This window comes from Electrophorus electricus, chromosome 13 (genome assembly GCF_013358815.1).
Source record: "Electrophorus electricus isolate fEleEle1 chromosome 13, fEleEle1.pri, whole genome shotgun sequence".
NCBI classification, from domain to species: Eukaryota; Metazoa; Chordata; class Actinopteri; order Gymnotiformes; family Gymnotidae; genus Electrophorus; species Electrophorus electricus.
Window position 1 is genome coordinate 14,187,899 of NC_049547.1, and position 23,431 is coordinate 14,211,329.

Consider the following 23,431-nt stretch of genomic DNA (forward strand, 5'->3'; position numbering starts at 1 on the left):
ATCTTGCAGTGATCTTTAGTGAGGGCTAGAATGGACAGCTGATGGTAATATTGCTCCAGGAAGAAAAAAATACATTAAAAGCATATTATTCTTCATTCAGTTCTTGAGCACAAAGCCTTTCCATTTCGCTTGGTAGTTCACTGTAGATTATATGTTTGAGCTCAGAAACCTACTGAGTTTGAGAAGAAAATGGAACAGTGGATTTAAATGGAAGCATTTTCTAAAGTTTGTAAAGGAAGCATTTTAACAGTCTGCAAAGTTCCCTGGTTTTCATAAAGGAGGAACTTGAGGAACTTCATGGGGAAAAAAAACACAACAAAACTGATTTTCAAGGGCCTGTTAGAAGTTACTTAAATAATGACCTTTGGGTAGTTGGCTACAATTCAGTGTCCTATTTCTAAAAGAGAAAACAGGGTAAATAAATAATAAATAAAATGATGTATAATAAAAGTGTGGCTGAAGCCACAGCATAAATAATGGACTCAGCACATACTCTACAGAGTCTTGCCACAGTCATCACGCCCAACCCCCCTCCCCCTCCTCCCTCCCCCTGAACCCCAAACAGCACTTGTGTCAGGAGCAGCTTTCTTTTTTCAGCTCTTGGAGGCTCCAGAATAATTGAATTCAGAGCATAAATCAGCCTAGAAGGTGTTAGCAAGCTCCCATGTTATTTTTAACCCAAAGTTTCCCTCCTTGTTCTCTTTCATCTGTATAATTTCATGAGATTTTTCATCACGTGCCATGTAAGGTAAATTAACAGTATTGCTTAAGTCACCTTGAATGAAAGTTATATTGTAATGGATTACTGAAGAACATTATGTGTGTGTAGTGAAAAATCTCTCTAACATGATAAATAATTAGACGCACGAGATTGTTCAGGTTGTCATTGACAGGGACAGAGGAGGAAATACAGTAGATAAAGATCTGAAAATCTTGTATCAGCTCTTTAGCTACTGATCTGGAGTCTCCATATTTACAAGGAAAACACTCTGGCACTTTGAAACACTCATTATTATCAACATACAATACTTATGGCCTCCACAAGGGGTTTAACGCATTAAAATCCACCATTAGACAATCAAAAGGGTCTTGTGGCACAGGGTATGCAGCCTGAACATCTTGGATTCCTTTCCCTATATTGTTTAAGAACACAAATTGTGGTCCCACCTATGCCTCAGTTTGGACAGAAAATGGAAAGTGGTCCTAGGCAGGGCAGGCCTACCATCAATGGTCACCCAGAGCCCCCAGCATGGGTTTTATACCCAGTGTGCTTTCCATGCCTGTACATCCTTGACATCAGGTTCCACTTGTAAATTGAAAACATCATTACAAGGTCAAACACAATGGCAGTGTTGTGCTTAACCTTAGTCATTTGCAGTAGAGGACAGATAGGGGTGGGAAGGGTGGTATTTTTAGCAGCAGTGTCAGCCTGTGCATTGAGTGAGATGGGATCCTGTAAGCTAGTGTGTACTTGGCATTTGCAAACTGTAATCTTTAATAAAATGACATCCAACAGCTTCTGGATCAGTGTGGAGTGGGCATGGACTAGACATCAGATATCTCCTCTTTTTCCTAAAGACACTGTGGTCATGAATGTTGCCCAACACATATCTGGAGTCTATAGGTGCACCTACTATTTTTAGGTAGATGAAAACTGCAGGAGCTTGTGCCGAAAGAGTGTTGAGCAAACAAGCAGTTGCCACAGTGTCATGACTGGTGCACTGTATATGAAATGCTAATTTTGTGTGAATTTGGATATCTCTGAGATGATCCATCTACATAAAAATGAAATTTTCGCAGCGGTTTCTTTAATGTCAGCCCTCAGTTTAGACCTAATCACCTGTCTCTAGGGGATATGACACAGCCTAAATACTTAATCCACTGAGAAACCAAGCCATTCATGCAATGACACTTTATGACCATTATGTGCTAAATAGAGCAATTACAGCATGTCTTCCTCTCAGTGCCCACTTGAGAATGAACATAGGAGCGAAGAATTTCCATAAGAGATAAGGTCACTTTTATGCTTAGGGGAAATCCTTCTAAATTATTTGCTAATGCTTCAGAAAAAAAACTGCTAGTGATTCTACTCAGCCCTATGTATAAAAATCCCTTGTCCACCTTTTTTTTCCTGAAAATGAAAGCAAATGCTGAGAGTCAGTGTGTACAGGAATGCTAATAAATGAATTTGCTAAATCAATAACCAAAAACCAAGAAGTATCAAGTGAAAGAGAGTATTCATTAATCTAAAGTATTAGGCTAACCTAAAATATAAAATTTCCAGGCCCCAGATTACTCCAAGCCCCGGTGCGTTTCAAGTTCATGTTTTGGCTTTCTGACAATTGCTATTTTATTAAGAGTAAACCTATGGACAGATGCAAGAGAAATTTCACCCCCTCACAATGGCTCCCATTCTAAAATTTGGACTCTGACCATAATCTCCAACCTTTCCCTGCTCCTCATGTTTTAGCAATTGAATCATGAGGTCTAGAGAAAGAAATACCATAAAACAATAATTGCTGTTGGGTCAAAAGAGTCCCTAGGCAACAAAAAGTTTCAGACTTACACATGTAAGAGAGATACAGAATTTCTAGTTCAGGGACAGGGAGCCAGGCTTCTTCAAATATTTTATCTGGGCCTGAGAGTGAGTACAAGGCAGGACAATGTGACAGTGCAGAAAGACAGGTGTATCCTAGCCTACTGCAGTATAACTCCTTAATACCTGACACAGAAGCTCCTCTAGCAAATCCCATAAATAATCACAGTCACCAATGTCAACTGGATAAATCCCACCACTGGGTTGGTAAAACCTTCAGTATCTTCATTTATCTACAATTTCATTTTCAAGATTAAATCTTTAGCTAGCAAAATCACAGAGCAGCATGTAGATACTAAGAATTGGCGTTTTGTTGTAAAATGATTTACAGTAATTTCAAATGGTTCATATACTAATTCTCTACTGGGGATAATTTTTGTTTTATTCCTTTCAACTTTATCTGAGTTCATATCTTATATTTTCTTCCATTAGTTGTCTACACCTCATCAAAATATCTACGCTAAGTGTTCCCTCTGTGATGCGGAGGTTAAGCAGGATGCTGGGACGAGTCGCAGAAACAATAACACGTTTATTTTGCACATATAACATACACGATGTAGCACGCAGGCTAATTGGGTGAAATACCGACAACATCCACGATAAGACAAGAGACTTATATACATGCATGATAATGACATAAACAATGATCAGGTGAGAAACACAAGAGGACATGACTATGCAGAGGAACACACACACATACACGGAGATGGGGGGAGGGGGGGTAGGGTACCGTGACACCGTCCAATTAATTAATCCCACAGTTTAACTTGGTTAATTACACTTAAATCATTACCCCACTTCTGACACATATCTCTGACTGACCCTGAGGCCTTTGTTAAAATAAATTGTTTGTTCCACATGCTCCCCAAAAGAAAATTGAAAGAGAGACATCTTTATAACCAAAGGTTCGACTAAATGGGACTACATACCATTACAGATTACATACTCCACCCCCCCATTTATTTATTTATTAATCTACCTAGACACATTCAAATAATCACCCTTAAACAATTACCATTGAAATATCTATTTTCCTAATATCTAATATTCAAATATCCCTTTATATAGTCTACTGTTTATCCATTTCAACCCATCTGTTTACTCTGGTTCAATATTATTTTCCATGCGTGGTGAGCACCTCCTGTGGACCCCAAACAAGTATGGACCCCTTTTGGACCCTCCAGAGTCAAGCCACATGTTGCACAAGCCTGGCCCCAACCACAAAAAGCTTTCAGTCTTTCAAGACGTGTGAACAATGCCAGTCTCAAAGCTGGGTCTTGAATGGTATATCTGGCTGATGGGGGCACGTGGCACACTTGGGTGGACTCACATATAGAATTTGTAGACTGAAATTGCCCAGACTCATGTCTCGTGGTGATGGACATGGTAATCCTGTTCGTGGACGCCAGTTTGTGGTTGAAATTCTCTCCAAAATGACAAATATTAGAGGAAAGAGATTCTTTATAGTGAAGCCAAATTACCTTTATTTCTCATCAATACTTGAAGAAAAACTATGGTAATTGTGGAATTTATTCAATATGTAAATGAGTAGAGGAAAATTATGATGAAAAATAAAAAGCGGAACATAGTCTAGTCAACCAAATCTTAGTGTATTTTCTATTTATGTCAACATAAAGCAGCTATATCTAGCTGTGTACTTGTACCTGGTAAACTTTCCCTCATTTTGTTTAGTGTCAGTGCATGACTGACACTAAGGAGTGTGGGTAGCTGTTGTGGTGAATTAAATGAATCTACATCCATATGAAGACATCTACAGTGGGTTTTTAGGCCTGATTTTAGGCCTGATATTTTAGGCCTGAAATTGTAAAGACATAATTCTAATGAGTTAGAGAATGAAAGTAGAGGAGACCATGGCATGCAATGAAAATAGGGAACTGGCAATTATTTTTTATGCAAATTTTTTTTTTGGTTCCCTGAGTATTGTTAAAAAAACAAACATATTTGTTTAATCTCACCTTGCTAGCTTTTGAAGCAGCTTTAGCAGCCGTGTGTTGCTAATTGCCTCTCAAGCATGTTTTGCAGAGCAGGACAAGGCTGCGATATGAGTAAATATGCAGCGTATCCGGGACAAGCTTTGTGGGCTGGACACAGGGTGCTTTAGACACATGGCAAAACCAATTACAGGTATAATGGGATTAGCTGCCACTGTGACGCTTTCCAGTCGAACCAAGTGTTTTTTCCTCTGTCTTTGCATCTCTCTCTCCTTCCTGTCTCTCTGTCCTCTCTCTTTCTCCTCTCTCACTCTATAAACACAGACACAGACAGATACACACACACACTCAGGCACACAAGCACCCATCCAGGTGCACTTGTGCAACACAACATTTGGTGGCTGTTTCTCTGACTCCTGGCATATCTTCTGGTGTCTCCTCCTCTGTCCCTGTCTCTGCCTCTGTCCTTTACTCATCTCACAGGTGAGTGATGGGTGTGGATGTATACCTAGCCATGTCCAGTGACAGTTTAATAATGTCATTCATGTTTCATCCCACTTATCTGCAAGGCCCGTGCTGTCTGGTCCTTTCAACACACATAATATTTACACACTTCGGTGGCCTGCCAGGGAGCCCTGATATCCAGACCTTATGCTCCTGGGTTGGCATGTTCATCAGAAGTGGCTAGTGAAAGGAAAGGAGGGGGTGGGAACAAACCTCCCATCCTGAGCACTGAAATGCAGATTGTGGCAAAGGAGCTTTACAAGTTATAGCAATGGCTGCCTTTTACCAGTTTGTAAGGGAAAGGCTAGGAACCGTCTTTGGACAGACTGGGCTTATTGAAGGGTTTTTCTGAATAACACCAAGGTCACAACCCAGATGAATGGACATTTAGCTTTTAATCTGCTGAGGCTTCTATGGCTGGTCACAGTTTCATGTCAGTTTTTTTTCCCCCCTGTCTCTCTCTCTTTTTAATTGACTTTGGGATTTGGGGGCATGATCTTAAATTAAAAAGCCATGATGTTCATTTTCAAAAAAATCAGAGAAATGTTTGGAACCTCATACTCATAGCATTTTTTTCTTCTTTTCTTTCTTTTAAACCCTTTAGCTATTTCCTACTGTGGCATGTTTTTTTGTTTTTTTTGTGATGGCCCACCTCTCATAGCCTGGCATTTGTCCCTTCTGCTGCACATGACCTTTAATGGAGCACTGACAATCACCTCAGTGTGCTCACAGGCGAATGCTAAGTGACTAAGTGAGCACTGAGATTGCACATCGACTTACATGTTGCATAGCAACACGGTCCTCAGTCCTTGAGGGGCACCCTGGGGTTTCCCCCTCTCCTGCTAAGGGATCATGGTCCTGTGGTGTTCATGTGGAGCCCAGGTGGACAACACATAGCATGGCAGAGGTCCAACCTGACACCCAATAGCAGAACTAAGCTTTTGCCCGCTAACCACTGCTTTCTGGCAGCATCCACAGAGGGATTTGTTATTGTTTGTTTTTTTCCTTATTTGATGACTGAAATTTTACTACCTGTGGTAAATTGCTGGTCTCCCCACATAAATCAAATACCTTTCCAATTAGGAAGAGTCCCTCCTCATTTGCCTTTGATCTTCTTCCAGTGACAGAAAATGTTGATAAAAACAAAACAAAACAAAACAAAACGTAATCCTCAGTGGAGTTGCTAATGTGGTATACTCTTGCTTTTTTTTCTTTCATTTCTTTGAGGTTGTTTGTATATTTGTTTTGTTTTTCTTTCATCCCTTATAAGAAAGAGCCAAGGACCTAATGCTGTTTTCTTCTCTGGTGGTAGTAATTTGCTTGAATCAAGAGGCATGGGACAGAGCTACAAACAATTGTTATTAGTGCATTACAATGTTCTTAAGTTATAAATGTTCTCTCTCTCTCTCTCTCTCTCTCTCTCTCTCTCTCATACACATACGCACACACACACATGCACTGTAATGTTGAGCTGTAAGGAGGCGGACGCATGTGCAGAGAAGAGCGAGATTTATTCATGGAAAATTCAAAATCAGAGTCACTGTCGTAGTCCAGGGTCATAGCGCCAACACAGAGAGCACAGGGATACATGAGTAAACAAAACAAGAGTACACGAAAGCAAACAGGGGAATCAGACTATAGCAAAAGACTAGGGAATTCTCAGGGTTAAGGCTAGGAGAACAAACAAACAAAATGATTCAAAGATACATACAACCCTCAATGAACTAAACACATTAAAAATTCAATGAACAGCCCCGATCAAGGCACACAACAGGGTTTAAATACATGAACTTCACAAAACTAGAAACAAGGGACAGGTGTAAGCAATCAAACAAGGTGAGGACAAAACGAAACTATGGAACGGAACTAAACACAAGACAGGGAAAACACGGAACATGGAAGATGGAAGGGATTGATCATGATGCACGCACGCACACACACACACACACACACACACACACACACACACACACACACACACATACACATACACACACACCACAGTTATGTGCACTACCTTGTAATTACACCATAAACTGTAACCAAACAAACCCATCTAACCCACTACATCCATTAACTGCTGTGTCCAATTTTTGTTCTTCATTCTCCAGCCCTTCATCAGCAGTGGTTCCACTTCTGTATCAGTATTTTAGGCGTTGGACCCGTCCCAACCCAGCACTGAGAGACACCTGTGAAAAGCCCACTACCACTGCTGCCACCACCTTTAGATTCAACATTGTTTTTATTTGTTTGTTTGTTTTTTCTGAACCAGCAAACCCTTGAAATTTCATTTGGCAACATATAGTAATAATGGGTACAATGTTGTAAATTTCACCAAAAATTAATCAACCAGGAGCTATAATCTACATCTTCGAAAACTTTTCCTTTTTTTTCCTTGGCTTAAGTTAAATGATTAAAATGATCGTGTGTAGTGTAGTGATGCGTTACAGCTGAACTATAACTAAATCAGTTCCTGAATCACTAAATATGTCATGTTGTGTGCCCACTGAGTAAAAAGTCCCTCTGTCACACATAATCGTACAATATGTTCTCTTTCATTTGGAGAATTAGCTTTCTCTTGAATCATCTTTTTGAAGTGCTGCTGAATCTTATCAACATATTTGCCAAGACTATGAGTACCTGTTAGTTGTTATTTGACAATCAATGGACAATTTAATCCTATAATCTCAAGGCCTTATTTCCTGCCTATTTCCACTTACCTCAGTGTCCCCATCAGTCTCACCTGCTTTTGCATAGCTGTCATCTACAATCTCAAGAGTTCCATCCCGTCATCGAAAACAATGCTTCAGTACATTTGGAGTGGGAAATGTTCTGTTTACATGTAAAGAAATTTCTTTTAATTATTTCCCTCTAGTCCTGTTGACAGTTTGTTGTGGTGGAATGCTGATTTAGGATTAGTTTGTGCTGTGCAATGCAAGGGCTTGACAGCAGATTTGGATGGCTAGGGAAAAGCAATCCCTTAACTTGAAATAATTACACATGCTTAACAACCACCCTTAACAGTTCTAAAGTCTGTGCATATGTCCTTAAGTCAGGGAAAAATATCTCAGATTTTTGTTTTAACGCTGTAACACATTTTCATAGCTGATAAGATCATAACAGTAGTTTTCCTCATATGAGCAGTTAGCATGTAAATCATGCACAAGGACCTAGAGGAAGAATTTAACAGTTGCATGAACACTGTTCTTGTAAGAGAACTAGTTGCTGCCGAACCATCAGCTGCTCCCATGGGAACAAGGATGCAGTGTAACATGAGACAGAGGCCCCACTGCGTGTTAGGTGGTTTCATGGTTTTAACACACAGTAATTTGGTTATCCATCTGTTGGTATATTGAAATTCAGCCTATAACAAACTGAAATTGATTTACATTCATATTCAACTGCACAAGTGGGTGTTTTGCCAGTTTTTGTTATTTTGTTCATGTTTTTGTTCATTTTTTGTTTTGTTTCAAGTTTGGTTTATTCGTTTATTCATTTATTGTTTGTTTGTTTGGTTTGTTTGTTTGGTTTATTTTGTCTGTTGTGACACCCCTGACTCAAGGCATGCCATGTCATGAAGGACTTTATACTATAAAATTGAGCAAGGCCTTGCTGACTGACTGGGTTTCAGAGCAGTCATTTTGGAGGTAGACTTATCATTACTTGCACAGCTGGCTATGAAGGTATGGTTCAGTGCCCTAATGCATCTGTTATTGCTAATTTTGAGGGGAGAACCAAATGTGATGCTGTAAAATCATTAATGAAGTCACCACTGCGTGAAAGTGCTTGCCATGTGCACATCACCAGTGCCAGTCATAGAAAGAACGATAAGCCCAACGCTAAAAATCCGTGATTATCCTCTGGCCAGTTGGCAACCTGTTTGCACATTTCTTCTTTTTGGCTGTGGTTGAACGTGATTAGACTTCATAACAGGAGCTTCCATGTTGCCGGCAGACTGGAAATCAAACCTGCAAAGTGCTGGTGAAACTGAAATGCATGACAAGAAGCTCTGCTTGAATTTGTACAGGAGATTTAAGAGTAAGGCATTCCTTTATAATTACTTTCAGCTTTATAAAAATCTCTATTCATTTTTAAAATGTATTTCTTATGTCTTGTGTTTATTTACTTAATTTGGAAGTGATCTATGGAATGATACTGATATTGTTAGATATTAGTATATATTAAGAATGAAGAATTGCATGCATTTTAAAGTCATATTTGTTGTCAATTGTTTGGCTTGTGCATAATTGCAAAAATATATAATAAAAATACATGCCAACATTAGGAGTGATAAGATCATTTCAAACCTAGAATTAGCACAACTGTAACATGTTGTTTTCCTTTATGGTGGTTTAAGATATTAAACGTGCCCTAGTAGCATTTTAAGGCATTTAATGTGCCCTAGAATGTACAGTATGTATTACGTACTTTTAAATTGTTCTCTGATATCTAATTAGAAGGTATGTGACTTTGGTCAGGGAAAACAAATGCCCAGGTGAGGTTTGGCTCACACAATCAACAGGTCAAAATCAGTCTCTAGCTAACTGGGAAAGGTGAACTATGGAGCATTTATGTAACGTAGGATCATATAGGTTTGCTTCGGATGATATTTCAGTTCTCAAACAAAACTGATTAACAGATTGACTACATGTCCAAAACATTAGCTAGAATAAGCGAGCTATAGAGTGATCTCTCTGAACTAGCTAGTTAGCTTCTGTGTTAACCTATGTCTTGTTGATGAACTATAACATTTGAAATTTGGGTTATATGACAGAGATTGACAAAGATTCAGTTTATATTATAGCTAGATTTATACAATGTAGGATTTGAATGGGAGTCAGACAATAAAATTAACCTCTGTGGTTATATAAACAAAATTTAAGGGTGTAAATATTAAGATGGAACAGCTACATATCTGTCTAGGGTTTTTGGAATTGGTCCATTTTATGACCCTGTCGTTTTTATGTGGGATTTACATTTGAATAAGATAAAGTTCAAGATTCATGGTATGTCAGTTCCATGTAGCTCTCTTTTTTTAATTATGCCAAGGTAAATACAGCTTTCCATTCCATTTCCATTCTACGTCCTGCAATAAATTCTGAGTTCACGTATTTGACAGTGGCTTGCTTGATACTAAAGCGAACATGTTATTACTTTTTTGGTGTGTAATCTTGTTACACTTTAAGAATCCTCTCCCTGATCACTAAACAGTCTTTAGCTTTGTGTTTCTCAGTGGAGATAAATAAAGGTGTGAATGAATAGGGCAAAGAAGCATACTATGCACTGATAGCTGTGACATTAGTAATCAAGCACGAATCCAAATAAACCATGGCCCATCTGTAACACCCAATAGCCAATTGATGTGGCATCAAATAAATTGGCCTCAGATAGCCATTCTCTATGCTCAGGAATTGAGTGGAATTATTTTTAATGATCAAGTGCCAACATGAAAGCATACAGGCAGGAAGGCAAGCCCTAACCCAGACTGCAGGAATAACTATGGAAGATATAATGAGAATGGTAATGAAAAATGGTATCAGCAGCGCTGCTTATTTGTCGTATTAATAAAACTTGCATAAGAGACTTTTATTCTGAGTTAGAGGAAGTCTCATGGGAAACATGATTAATTCGATCAAAACATTTAATTGAGGTGCTACAGAAAACCACAGATGCTTATCCTGGTGTAAGGAAGAGAGGATGAGAAGGCGTTTTCTTTCTTTTATCTTTCTCTGTTTTTCATTATAATTGTCTAAAAATGAATTAGTTCAGAAAATGAATACAGTAATTAGTCATTTTAGCAGGTAATGTATTTGCACAGTGCCAGACAGACATGTAACACCATACAGTGTTCATTTTAACTATTGCATTAGAAGGTCACATTGTGGTTTATCAATGTAGTGTAATCATATTTATTCTATTTGACTTTAAAAATTAGATAGTCATTTGAACTTCTACCACTGGTTATATTGCATATAAGAAAGCATTTTAAACCACCCTGAATTCAGATTTAGAAGACTCTTTTTTTTCAGAAAAAGATTGGCGGTCTTGGTGGTATTTCAGAATTGCAGCTCTGTTTCTTTCTGTTTTGAAATGGTCGCCTCAGGGCTTCCTCTGTTGTATTTCCTGTGCATTCAGCCATTTCCTCTCATACTTCTCACATACAAACATAAAATCAAGGCTGGGTGTTTACTCACAGCCCCATCCAAAAAAAGAAAAAAAAAAGATTGAGGCCAAGGAAAAATCAAATAGATAAACAGATGAACCTTTGTGTAGACATAAATAGATGGTCAGTTTGTTTTATTTATTTATTTTATTTTCCTAGAATATATTTAAATGTGAACATTATTGTGATTAAGGGGTTTGTTGGATAAATGACCTTTACACCATGCATTGCCCAAAGTGGAGAAAATTATTACACTAGTATTATTAATTATTGTACCAAAGAGTAATCTTAGATCAGTGCTAAATTTATAATTATTCACCTTTGAAATTATGCACCATTCTTGCAGTTGGGAGTTGGAAGAGTTTGTTAATTTCTTTGACTGTTTTTGTTGTTGTTGTTATTGTTTTGTTTGTTTGTTTCTTCATATGTGCATGTGTGGGTGAAGATATGTGTATGTGGAAGGGTGTGCATGTCTCACTGAACTAATTTGAGGTTCATGTCTGAGGATGGTCAAATGTCATCCTAATGTTAATGCATTAAATTTTACAATAATTATACAACATATTGCTTCTTATCTTGGATATCATCAAAATAATGTGCTGAAAACCAGTGCATACTTTCATGATAAAAATTAAATTACCTCCACATGGTTATTTACATATGAGATCAGATATAGTTGTGTGCAGGACCTTTACATATGAGATCAGATATAGCTATGAGCATGACCTTTTGTCATTGCCATAACACAAAATAATTATTTTAAGCTTCTATTGAATCTACCCATCAGAAAGGGGTCACTAAAAACAGCTCTGACATCAAAAGAGTCCAGTGTTCTATGTTCTCATTGAGTGTTTAGCACATGACAGATATTTCTCTCTCTCTCTCTCTCTCTCTCTCTCTCTCTCTCTCTCTCTCTCTCTCTCTCTCTCTCTCGCACTGTCTGTCTGTCCTTTTCTCCATCTCTCTTTCTTGTATTTTGTGTTTTAGTTTTGGCACATGCTGAGGGCCAGTGCATGCATTTAGACAAGCATCAGCCTAACGATACCACTTTGTCAAGCCTCTCGGTGCTAATTCACTTTGAGTGCATCAGACATCAGTGCAAATCCGGTGCTGAGATTAGAGACCTGCTAACAAGTCTGCATTACACAGTGGTCAGGTGAACAAAGGGAGGGAAGGGGGTGGAGGATGTTCCGAGGGAGGGAGTGAGGGAGGGAGAGGGTATCGGTGGGAGGGAGGCAGTACTGAAGCAGGGAAGTAAAATTATTGGTTACTAGCCTGAAGACAAACTGAAATCTATTTAATTTGCTTAATAAAATTAGCACGAGAATTGAATACATTCTGAGAGGCTGATGTTTGTCTAAGCACACAGAAAGGCAGGTCACTGAGCAGCACTCCATCCATGTGTGGGTGTATATAGGGAGCTGTTGTAGGATAGTGCGTGTACACACCCCGCTGTAACACAGCTGGGCTCACAATGCCAGCAAGAGAGTGTCCTGCCATGGCTTCAACAGCCTGGCCACAACAGGGCATGCATGACACAGTGGGAGTGAGCGACTCGAAAATGGCAGAGGGGACAGGATTGGTGTCAGGTAGCCAAGCTTCACCTTCGACCAGCTCACCGGAGGTGGCTGAGCTCAGCCGGGGGGAGGAAAATCTCTCGGCGCCTGCCCTCACCCCACACAGCCCAATATGGGCTCTTTGCCGGCCCGGCTGCCTGCTCCTGGTGTTCATCTTGCTGGTTCTCTCTTTCCTTGGCAGCTGGGCGGTGGTACACCTCAGCCTGGGTGCCCGGGCCAAACCCTTCAGGGTATCCTCCAGCTACAACCAGCCTGGCGAGTTGGAGACTGCGACTTATGACCCTCTTTTCATCACCAACTGCACCATGGGTAAGAGAGCTGTTTAAGCTTTTTTAGCCTTTAATATGGGGTGAAATTGATGTGTTGTCCTTTGTTGCCTAAATACTCACATTTAGAAACAATATCCCTGTCAGTTTCAAAGAAAGCAAAACACAGATTCTTTGGACCTGGCTCCCAGTTCTTTGATGTAGATGGTGCCCATATTGTTTTATAACTTTTTGAATGACTTTGGACTTATTTTCACATCTTCTATGTCTGTCATTAGAGTATATGTATTAAGTTGTCTATGAAATAGGAAGGAGACTTTATTGATTTCATTTGAGCCATACTGGATGGTACTGAAGTACCTGAAGTGGTTATATTATTTTGACCATAACATGAGCACGGATTGTTTGCTGAGTGGGCTAAAGCTGATAGAATATTATATGATCCACTGTGAGATTTACTGAAGTAGCCCCTCTCCCTTAAGATAGGCTTTCACCAGCCATTGTTTAGCATTAACTGGCATCTCAACTCCCAGAATCTTCTTCCTTTTTCGGAGCCCATAAGGTTCTACCAGTTTTCCTTTAGGTCAAAAACTGCAAGGACAGCCAAATAAATGAAAAAGACTACCTTCATCAATAATATCATACTGATGTTCAGTAAACAAGAAAAAAAGACCAGACATTGAGAACACACACACAAACACGCACACACAAACAAAGACAAGTCATTGAGGACACAAAAATCTAATTCAATCTGTTTCCTTGTGAACTTTTGTGCACATTCCATCTGTTTTGTGAGAGATTCAAAAAAAAATCTGGATGCAGTGAAAGCAAAACAGATCAATGTGAGATTAATATCAATTATGAGGGGTTGTTTATATTGCAAAGTTTGTGATAAAAGGCCTGTGTTTTCTGTGTCACACATTCAATGATCTGTATTACATGTATAATATATTAACCTGTTAACCAACTGAAAGCATGCATGTGTTATTTTGCAACCATAGAGTGAATTTTAGTAGTCACAGTGCAAATGATCAATAGATCACTCTAAATTAATTTCAAAGCTCCATCTATAAAAAGATGAATAAGATTTAGAGACCATTCAGTGAGATATAAGCAGCTATAGAGGAATTTGCAACAGATGTGTTTTATCAGTCTGCAAATCTATCTTTTTGGTTGCTGACTGCATATCTGAACAGGGGATTGTGGAAAAACATGTACAGGAGATATATGTAAAAAACACAGGGCCGGTGTCTGTATGGGTTGTGATGTCCCTCTGCTGTGCTGGACAGAGTATGTGCCAAGAATCCTTTCGTTCTACATACCATGGGACAAAACACGATGAATCTCATAGCCTGCAGTCACTCAGAAATTCAGGACATTTCTCTGAAGATCCCAATACTCAGCCTACAAGCATACTCAGTCATTGCCTCCACCTTCCCACCAAACTGCTGATATGGGGATATACTGGCAGGTTGCCTGAGATCCAAAAAGAGAATAGAAAGGTGACAACTTCATTTAAAAGAAGGTCAAAGTATTTTTCTAAAACCATTCTGTGACTGTGGATCATCTACATATGTTTTACAAATATGTTGCAAGGAGTATTCATTCAGTCATGCTGAGTATTTGTGGACCTTGCATTAGTTATCTGCATGAATCATAATCACATAATTAACAATTCTCATTTTTGATGATTTGTTTGACAATTGTTACTTTGTTCATACTGGAAACTGCTCCATGTAAACATACATAACTTGTACCCCCCAACCCCCCCGATGCTCTCTCTTTCTCTTCTTTGTGTCTTCCTTGTGCTTCCTAATTTAATAACTATGGGGGTAATTGTGCATGTCAGGCCACATGGAACAACACACTACTTGTCATGCAAATTCAGAGGCAGACAGATCTCTAATTGTTCCAGAGTTCTGGAGCCCAACCAGTTCCTTGTGTTTGGCCAATCAACCCCCCCCCCCTCCACTAGCTCCACTCCTCAGACACAATGTACTTCCCTGAGGCATGACATGTACTGTACCTTTGTTGGTGCTGCCTGCCTGCTTGTCCTTTAGAGTTTTCCCCATGACAGATATTAGCAGATCGACACGCTTCACAGTCAGCCTTGTGTTTCTCAAGTATCTGCCATCAGAGCTTGTATTATTTACCATCCAGAAAGGTGTGCATTTGATGGGGTTTCTAAGCGTGCATGTATGTGTGTGTGTGTGTGTGTGTGTGTGTGTGTGTGTGTGTGTGTGTGTGTGTGTGTGTGTGTGTGTGTGTGTGTGTGTGTATGTGTGCTCGCGTGTGCATGCACATGGGGAAAGGTGAGAAGAGTGTGAAATCAGCCTGTTTTCCACTTCAGTGAAATACACACATTGCACTGAGCTTTGCCGCATGGACATCTTAACTCTGTAGACTTTTTAAATATATTCTAGTAAATCAGGAGACAATGTCAGGGCGAAATGTCTTGATTTAGCTATTGATGTGCTTACTGATGTACCCAATTCAGTACATTGCTCACGTATGCAGGTTTAAGTTCCTTGATTATAACAGAAACTTTTAAATGTGGTAGACTGTACTTTATCAGCAAAACAGTACTTTGTATCATTGTCAAGAGAGGTTTGTTTCTCCTCGGGTCCTGGACATTTTACATTTATGAGAAGATTGTCTTGTCATAGATTGTCTTGTCATAGATTGAGATTGTCTTGTCATAAAATGTTAACTTACTCACCATTTGTTTCTGTTTCACCCTCTGGTAAATATGATTTTGATCACATTGATGTGCTAAAAAATATTTTGTAAAAAAATAAAAAAATAAAAAAATATTATATATATATATATATATATATATATATATATATATATATATATATATATATATATATATATATATATATATATATATATATATATATATATATTCAGCAGCCTGAGTTCAGTTTGCTGCATGATTTTGACAAAGTCTGCAAGGTCTCTGTTTTCGTCTTGTTTTTGAAGTGAATGTGGCTAACAGGCACTGCTCACTCACAGAGGGAGGGGAAGATGGGCTCTCAGCAGCTCATTTCTTCTCCCTGCCCGACGAATGACTTTAGCAGCAGCATCTCTTAGTAATGCTGAACCAGTGAACCAATCTTGTAGAGAGGAGCAGTTTATGTCATCCAACATTGACCATATCGGTTAGAACGTATTTAGCTTCTTAGGTTTTAATACAATGTCATCTAGTTTCACAGAAGCACTGCAGGAATTGGCCCTCGTCCACAGAGCAATCCTGTATAACAAGGAAGAAATGTATGTGTGTTTGGTAAATGATTGCCCAGGGTGTTTTTTGTAGTTGGTGCACCGTTCATGTCTTAACCCATGGACAAAGATGTCAAGTGTTCCTGTTTTGTAAATCAGCAAGCCTAAACACAGATGCTTTATCTTTTTTACTGAGTTGATCAAATGAATCTGACCTACCTAGGAAAAGACATGGTCAAATTGCTATCTTTAATATCCTCTGTCATTACAGGTACAAGCTATCAGGCTCCTTATAAAGATTGGGCATGACTTCCTGCTGATAGATAAGCCACAGTCAGTAAAAGTTTCTAGTACCCAGACATCCTTGTGGAAGTCACTGTGACTGATGTCCAAAACCTTATGCTGCATATAGATGTTTGTACAAGGTGTGAAACTGGAGTATTCTAATATGCAATTATACATTTTTAGACTACTTATGTTTTTTTAGAAGAAATATTTGATACGTTGGAATGGTTTGCCATCAGAGAGAGGCATGCACACACTAGAGCATTTGCAATGAGCAGTAAGTGCCTTGTCAGAAGGTATGGTAGAGGTAGGAGGAGCACGGCTCACTGCCTTTTTCACACCTGCCGTCAGCAGAGCTGATCTCCAGATCTCTTCAGGGCTCTGTTGAGGTACTGCACTCCACAGAGCAAGCACTTATTTCACAATCACACCTTGCCTTGCAAAATGCCAATTAGTGTGTGTTGTAATGTTTTAAGGTGTAATGATCACATGCTCAAAAATCCCAAAGGAGATGATCTAGAAATGAGCTATTTCACATAATTAGCCACGAATTATAACATGTTTCCATAGGACAATATAGAAATAATTGTCACAAAATGTGTATGCAACCTTTGTAAATAAAGAAAATAGCAGTTAAATGCTAAGGTTGTGAAAATGCCATATACAGATTTCTCTTCGCCTGTTACATTGAGTTACATGATAAAGTATATACATTTATTCATGGTGGCACCTTTCTCCATCTGGGATTTCAATTTCTAGCCTCATGTTCCCTGATCTATTTTCCTGCCTACTAAGCCGTGCAGGTTCAGGAGCTTATTATGGTGTGACACCATTACTTCGTAGCTACAGGTTGGGTACGCATGCATGGCAAGCTTCCCCCTAACCATCGGTCATCCTCACCCAGGAGACGGCAGAGAAATGAGCTGTGCTAAGAATGGACGAGCAGAGAACAAGGGTTCAGACAAACTTCCAACAGGGACTATGCTGAGTGGTTCTTGAGGAAGACTTGGCTACAGAGTGAGACTTGCTCAAGGCTGCCTAAAATGTGCCTAGAGTTCATTCTGAATGCTGCATAGAGAACAGCTATCTTGGAGTTTATTATTGCCTATTAATGTATAAGGGTTGATTTTCCTAACAGGATACCCATAATAGCACTCTACAGGTTCTTTTTTTTTTCTTTTTTTTATTATTGCCACATGCACATCTCAGTGACAAACAAATGTATATGTTATTACTGATGAATTATGTGCCATCCTTATGTCTCCTCTTGATCTTCTGCTCTGGCAAGCAAAAGGAAAAGCTGACCACAAAACTGGGACATGGGAGATGGCTACTACTGAACTGGCCTGATTCTATGTGTTGTTACTGGAATGGTACCGATGCCTGGTATTTGTCAAGACCACTTACGTAATCAACTTTATTCAAACTTTTTTGAGACAATTTGAACATTGTATTAATGACTGCCCAGAAACTCCAGTGGTTATTTAGCACTTCAATGATTGCCCTACAAGCACAAATGCTATCCGTGAATAGCAGCTGTTAGGAAAATGTTAGATCATGGCCTGAAAACAAATTGTTAGGGATTTAATTGCTACCAGAATGTTTGATATTATTTTTATTTGCCTCCCTTTAAAAGGGCACCATTATAAATGACAAAGCCTCTTGCCTCCAGCACTTTAATAAATCAGTAGGTACAGGTCTTATAGGACACAGCAAGTCTTTGGTGTTGCTCTATGGTGTGAAGGAACAGTTCAGAGACACTTGACAGTGCCATTAAGCAAACATAGCCATCCAATGGTGCAGCATTCATTTCAGAGCTGCTGCAGCATGCACATTTACAATGTCTACAGACACCAGTGCCCCTTGGTCACTGTTTAATTAGGCATCCATTCCAGGGCTGTAATTTGCACCACTTTGTATGTTTATTTATTTTCGAACCATCGATTATCATGTCAGCATAATGCAGTTGCTCCCAGAGGTGAGGAAATGGCTGAGGACAATGCAAAGCCTAATTTATGTCAGCCTTCAAGGTAAGAGCAACCTTAATTAGCAGAGGATGCAGGAATGCTCTGAGTCTTTCTCCCCTTTTTTCACTCACAAGCACCCATCCTTCTTTAATTCATGCTTGCTCTTCTTAGCCTTCAGGCACTCTCACTAAGCACTTGTGAGACCATCATTCTGTTGTGTGGAGGACAACCTCTTAGCGCTGCATTGTATTCATCTGTATCTTGCTCTCTTTTTTTGTGGTGGTCCAAATATACAGATGAAGATACAGATGAATACAATGCAGTGCTAAGAGGTTGTCCTCCACACAACAGAATAATGGTCTCACAAGTGCTTAGTGAGAGTATATATATATATATATATATATATATATATATATATGATATTTTATATTTCTTTAATCTTTTATGTGTAGGTCTCATGACTGAAAGGGAACAAAGATAACATTGTGTAGCATTTTCAAGTGAAAGAAAGGGTTAGGCCACCATAGAATTAAAGGACTTCACCACCTCTGCAGAACCAAGGAGTAGAGTGACAGTCCCATTGCTCTGTGCCTGTGGTCTTTCCGTGATCTTTTTATCATGGAATGTTGTGTTTCGATGTTATAGTCCCCATTTTGAAAATGTATTGACATGCAAGGTAAAAGCAACAATAATTTAAAGGACCTACTAGAGTCTGAGTATTCAGTAAATTGCTTTAAAAATAGCTATAGTTGTTTTTCTAGTGTTGCTTAAGTATGTATTGTGTTATAAGGTGGGCAGTCTCTGTAACAGCAGTTTCATACATTGCTCAAGTATGAATCCAAATGAGTGCCCTCTGTGCCCTCAAGCTCTACATCACAAAATCTTATTTTCTCTCCCTTTGCCTCAATCATGCGTTGTTTGCAAACTGAATTGTCTCTCAAAATAAAGTCATGAACCACTAGAAAAAATGGAAGGCTGAATCATCTCTCCTCAAAGTCCTCCCTCTTATTGCTCTTAAACCTGTGTGCTCCACTGTAAGATACTCTGACAAAGAGAGATGATGGCATGGCTCTTTGCTGGCCAATCAACTGTGGCTCAGTACAGTTAATTGAATTCCTAAATGGATGCCCCCTCTTCAGTCAATTGGCCTGAGGGAGTGTAGAGTGTAATCTGCGACCATTCATCTTCAGACTCTCTCCATTGTAAATCTTTCATCTCTCGCTGCTTCTTTAGTGCTTAAATATTTGCACTGACCAGAGTTCAACAAATACCTGAATAAACTGAAGACATAAATTCACTTTATGTTATATCAAGCAAATTACATGCCCCATGTTCCTCTAATTAACAAATGGATCAGTGATGTTTTAAAAGGAAAGGAAGTGAGCAGACTGAGAATGGAAAGGTCACAGGAAGGAAGGAAGGTATAAATGAACAGATAAGAGCCTAAAGGAAAGCATAGTCAAGCATCAATGAACGTGAAGTCAGATGTGAAAATCTGCATGCTCTACCTCATCATTGACTCTGCTACCTTCTGAAAGGAAACTTATAACCAAATGTTTTACAGGAGCATGGATGCACTAGTCAGTAATTGCTTTAAAAGTGTGATAAAGTGCATGTGTGTGATATATATATATATATATATATATATATATATATATATATATATATATATATATATATATATATATATATATATATATATATATATGTATGTATGTATGTATGTATATATGTATGTAGATAGATACATACATACATACATACATACATACATACATACATACATACATGCACATATACAGTACTGTATAAAAATCTGCAAAAAGCCACCATTAGATTTTTTGTTTCAGAAATGATATAATGACCAAATATAAATATTATTATATATGAAGGACAAAGGTCCTTCATGAGCTGTGCAAGCAAAGTGCTTCTGAAGTTCTAGGAGGAGGAACCAGTGTATAGTAGAAAAAGTAGGTGGTTAAATCATAACATTAATTCCCTGACATTCTGCGATTCAGAGAGTGTAGATCAGTTCCTAGTTTCCTAACTTCATTGCTGCCATAGCAACAACTGGCAGCGCAAACAGATATGTCATTAATGCAACGTCCATTCAAATTAAAAGGTCTTAACACTAACGACAAATCCACAGTTCTGATTGTCTGAAGATGTTCAAAATAAATAAATAAATCAACAAGCATTGTCTTCGTTTTTCTGAATACATCTACCGCAGTGATGCATGAGGAGGACTGGGTGATAATAATTTATTATTTTGTGCTAGTTATTTTAGTGGCTGTGTTAATAAATTTACATGTAGCACATCTAGACCGGTTGCAGGCAACAGTACCACAGTTATTATCCGAATGGTCATTTATCTTACTCTTGAACAAGCACGTCTTTGATGTTTTTGTCTCATCTGTAGGAGATTAGTGGAGGATGTGCATCATCCTGAAGTATAATATTTGTCACTGTTTTATTTATAGGATTATAAGTAATCACCAAGGGAATTCTTGTTACCTTAACTGTAGATTGTTTATAGGTCAGTGCATTCATTTTCTGAGATTCACAGAATTCACAAAATTCATGCATTTTCATACTTTTCAGAAGGAAATCTTAATTCTAACTGCAAATGCACTTCGGTCTTAGATAAGGGGGGATGGAATGAGGAAGGGGACATATAGTGCTGATATATCATATAACACCACTGGGACCTTTGACTATATGTGTATCATGTGTATAATTTTACAGGTATGTTAATTGAATTACTCATATTAATCATCGTTGCCTGCCTTAGACTGTAACAAACTTTTCACCACAACATTAACATATTTCTACAAATGACATCTGAGTTAAATTATGAATGGTCATCAAGAGAGGACAAGGGGATGAAAGAAGCTCATTAAAAGTTGCTGGAAACTAGCCATGGACAGCAGGGAACAATGGAGCAATGTAGTGTCAGATCAAGCTGTTAACTCTGCAGAATCACATATGCCACTAAATTGACCATAAATGGCAACATGCAGATAAATGTACAGCAGTCCGCAGTAACGTAGACCTACAGTAAGTAGCAAGCTAGTGTGCAGGAAAATGTTTGAGTTGCTTGGCAACAGTTCAGCACCAGTCCAGTTGCTAAAATATGTGTGTTGGTGGAGACATAAAAAATATGTAAGCAGCTAGTCATAAATTGTTGTTGTATTACAGTTAACGTATAAAGGGTGGTTGTAGAACTGTTAGATATAATATCAATATCACACTTGAGTTTGTGCTGTTATATTGAAATATGCTGTATATTAGCACTTCCTCTGTGATGTGACAGAACAGGTCAGATGCTCGCAGACCTTTAAAGGTTTTTTTTATTCTCAGGACTGGTTTCAATTTGGCAATACATATCAGGTGATAAAATCTGCTCATCATGACCGTTATTTGATGTTTCTTTCTAAGTTATTTGTTTGTAAACTTAAGTGATGAGTCAAAGAAGACTACACAGAATGATAGATTTGTGGAGAGAGAGAACAAGTTGTCATCAACAGTTTGTAAGCTCTCAGAGGGACCAAATATAATAATGTCAGGTCTATTTACATTTACCTGGAGGAGGTTTTTAGCTAGTCATACTTTAACATTTTCACTGGAAACAAAAACAGCCTTTACCCTTGGATTGTCTAAGGTTGGAGTTTGATATTAATTCATTCCATTATATAGTCTGCAAGTGCAGTTATTTCGGGAGCACATTAAAACTAGCAGAAAGGTCGTAGCAACAGGCACAAAATCGTAACTTTTAGCTATGGACTTACATGTGAAATAATAAGAGTGATACATGAACTAATGTGAAATATGCATATGGAGTCTGTGGAAAAGAATGGCTAAATATGGAGAAATACTGGCCATCCAGAGGATGAGCCTTTAACACCAACTCCGCCCACCACAGTGCATTGTTTCGACAGCATACAGTGCCACTGGGTAAACAAATCAAGTTGAACGTTTAAAGAAGAATGTTTAAAAAGTCTTTTTTAACTGCATCTGATGGTTGTACTTAGGCGTTTTCTCCTTTCTGACCTTTCTGGCCATGTTCAGAAAAACAATGATTCTACTTCACGAGAACTTCACCTCAATGTAATGTTTGAATAAACTGTAAATTTACTCTAAATGCCACTGTGTTTAACAGCATCATGTATAGAGGGAATTTGTCAGATATTGTCAAAATAATTTCAAGAAATTGTAGAAAATTATATGGACTTATATGCTAGCCTTACTATAGTTTTGATATTATGCTTTTAATAACTTAAGACTGTTTCAGAAGACTTGCATGTAGTATCACATCATAAGCCCACGAACATGTGTTTCTTTAATCACTTCATTTCATTTCAGTAATCACCTGCAGACCTCTCTGCTTTATCACCCCTTTTAAAATGTCATAATGCATGGCTCTGATGTGCTGTTTGGAATTCGAGGTCCGCATAATCCACTGTGACTGCTTATCACCCCCTGCTGGTAATGGGAGGCATAGCACCTGTAGATTCCAGTAGCCAGTATACAGGGAGGAAAGCAGATGTGACCTTCTCACACTGGCCTGTTCTGTCTGTGCGTATCACATGGAGAGAGCAGGGAAGGTGACACTCCACACCTCAACGCATTGCTTTTCATTTCCTCACTCTGTAATGATGTGTGGGACAGACACGCAAAATCAATGAGAATATTTATGCCAGGCAATATATCCTGTACTTGACCAAAGGATTCACGCACCAGGTTGTCACCAGGAGACAGACATTTGGTTCGACTGTCCTGTCTGAATGAATGCACTCATAACAGGCACCAAACTACTGCCCATGAAGTGTGAGACTGTGGTCAAACCCCATATTACTCATGCTGATGCATATATATTTTTGGTTATTAGTTTATTTA

At 38.7% G+C, this 23,431-nt stretch overlaps 1 protein-coding gene across 1 annotated transcript in view; it reads left to right on the forward strand.

Moving 5' to 3' along the window:
* Positions 1-23,431, forward strand: part of alk (ALK receptor tyrosine kinase) — a 236,810-nt gene that overhangs the window by 176,374 nt on the left and 37,005 nt on the right. The window contains exon 5 of the mRNA XM_027020557.2: positions 12,974-13,101. Coding sequence (XP_026876358.2) covers positions 12,974-13,101 — 128 coding nt within the window. The remainder of the gene's footprint in view (positions 1-12,973; positions 13,102-23,431) is intronic.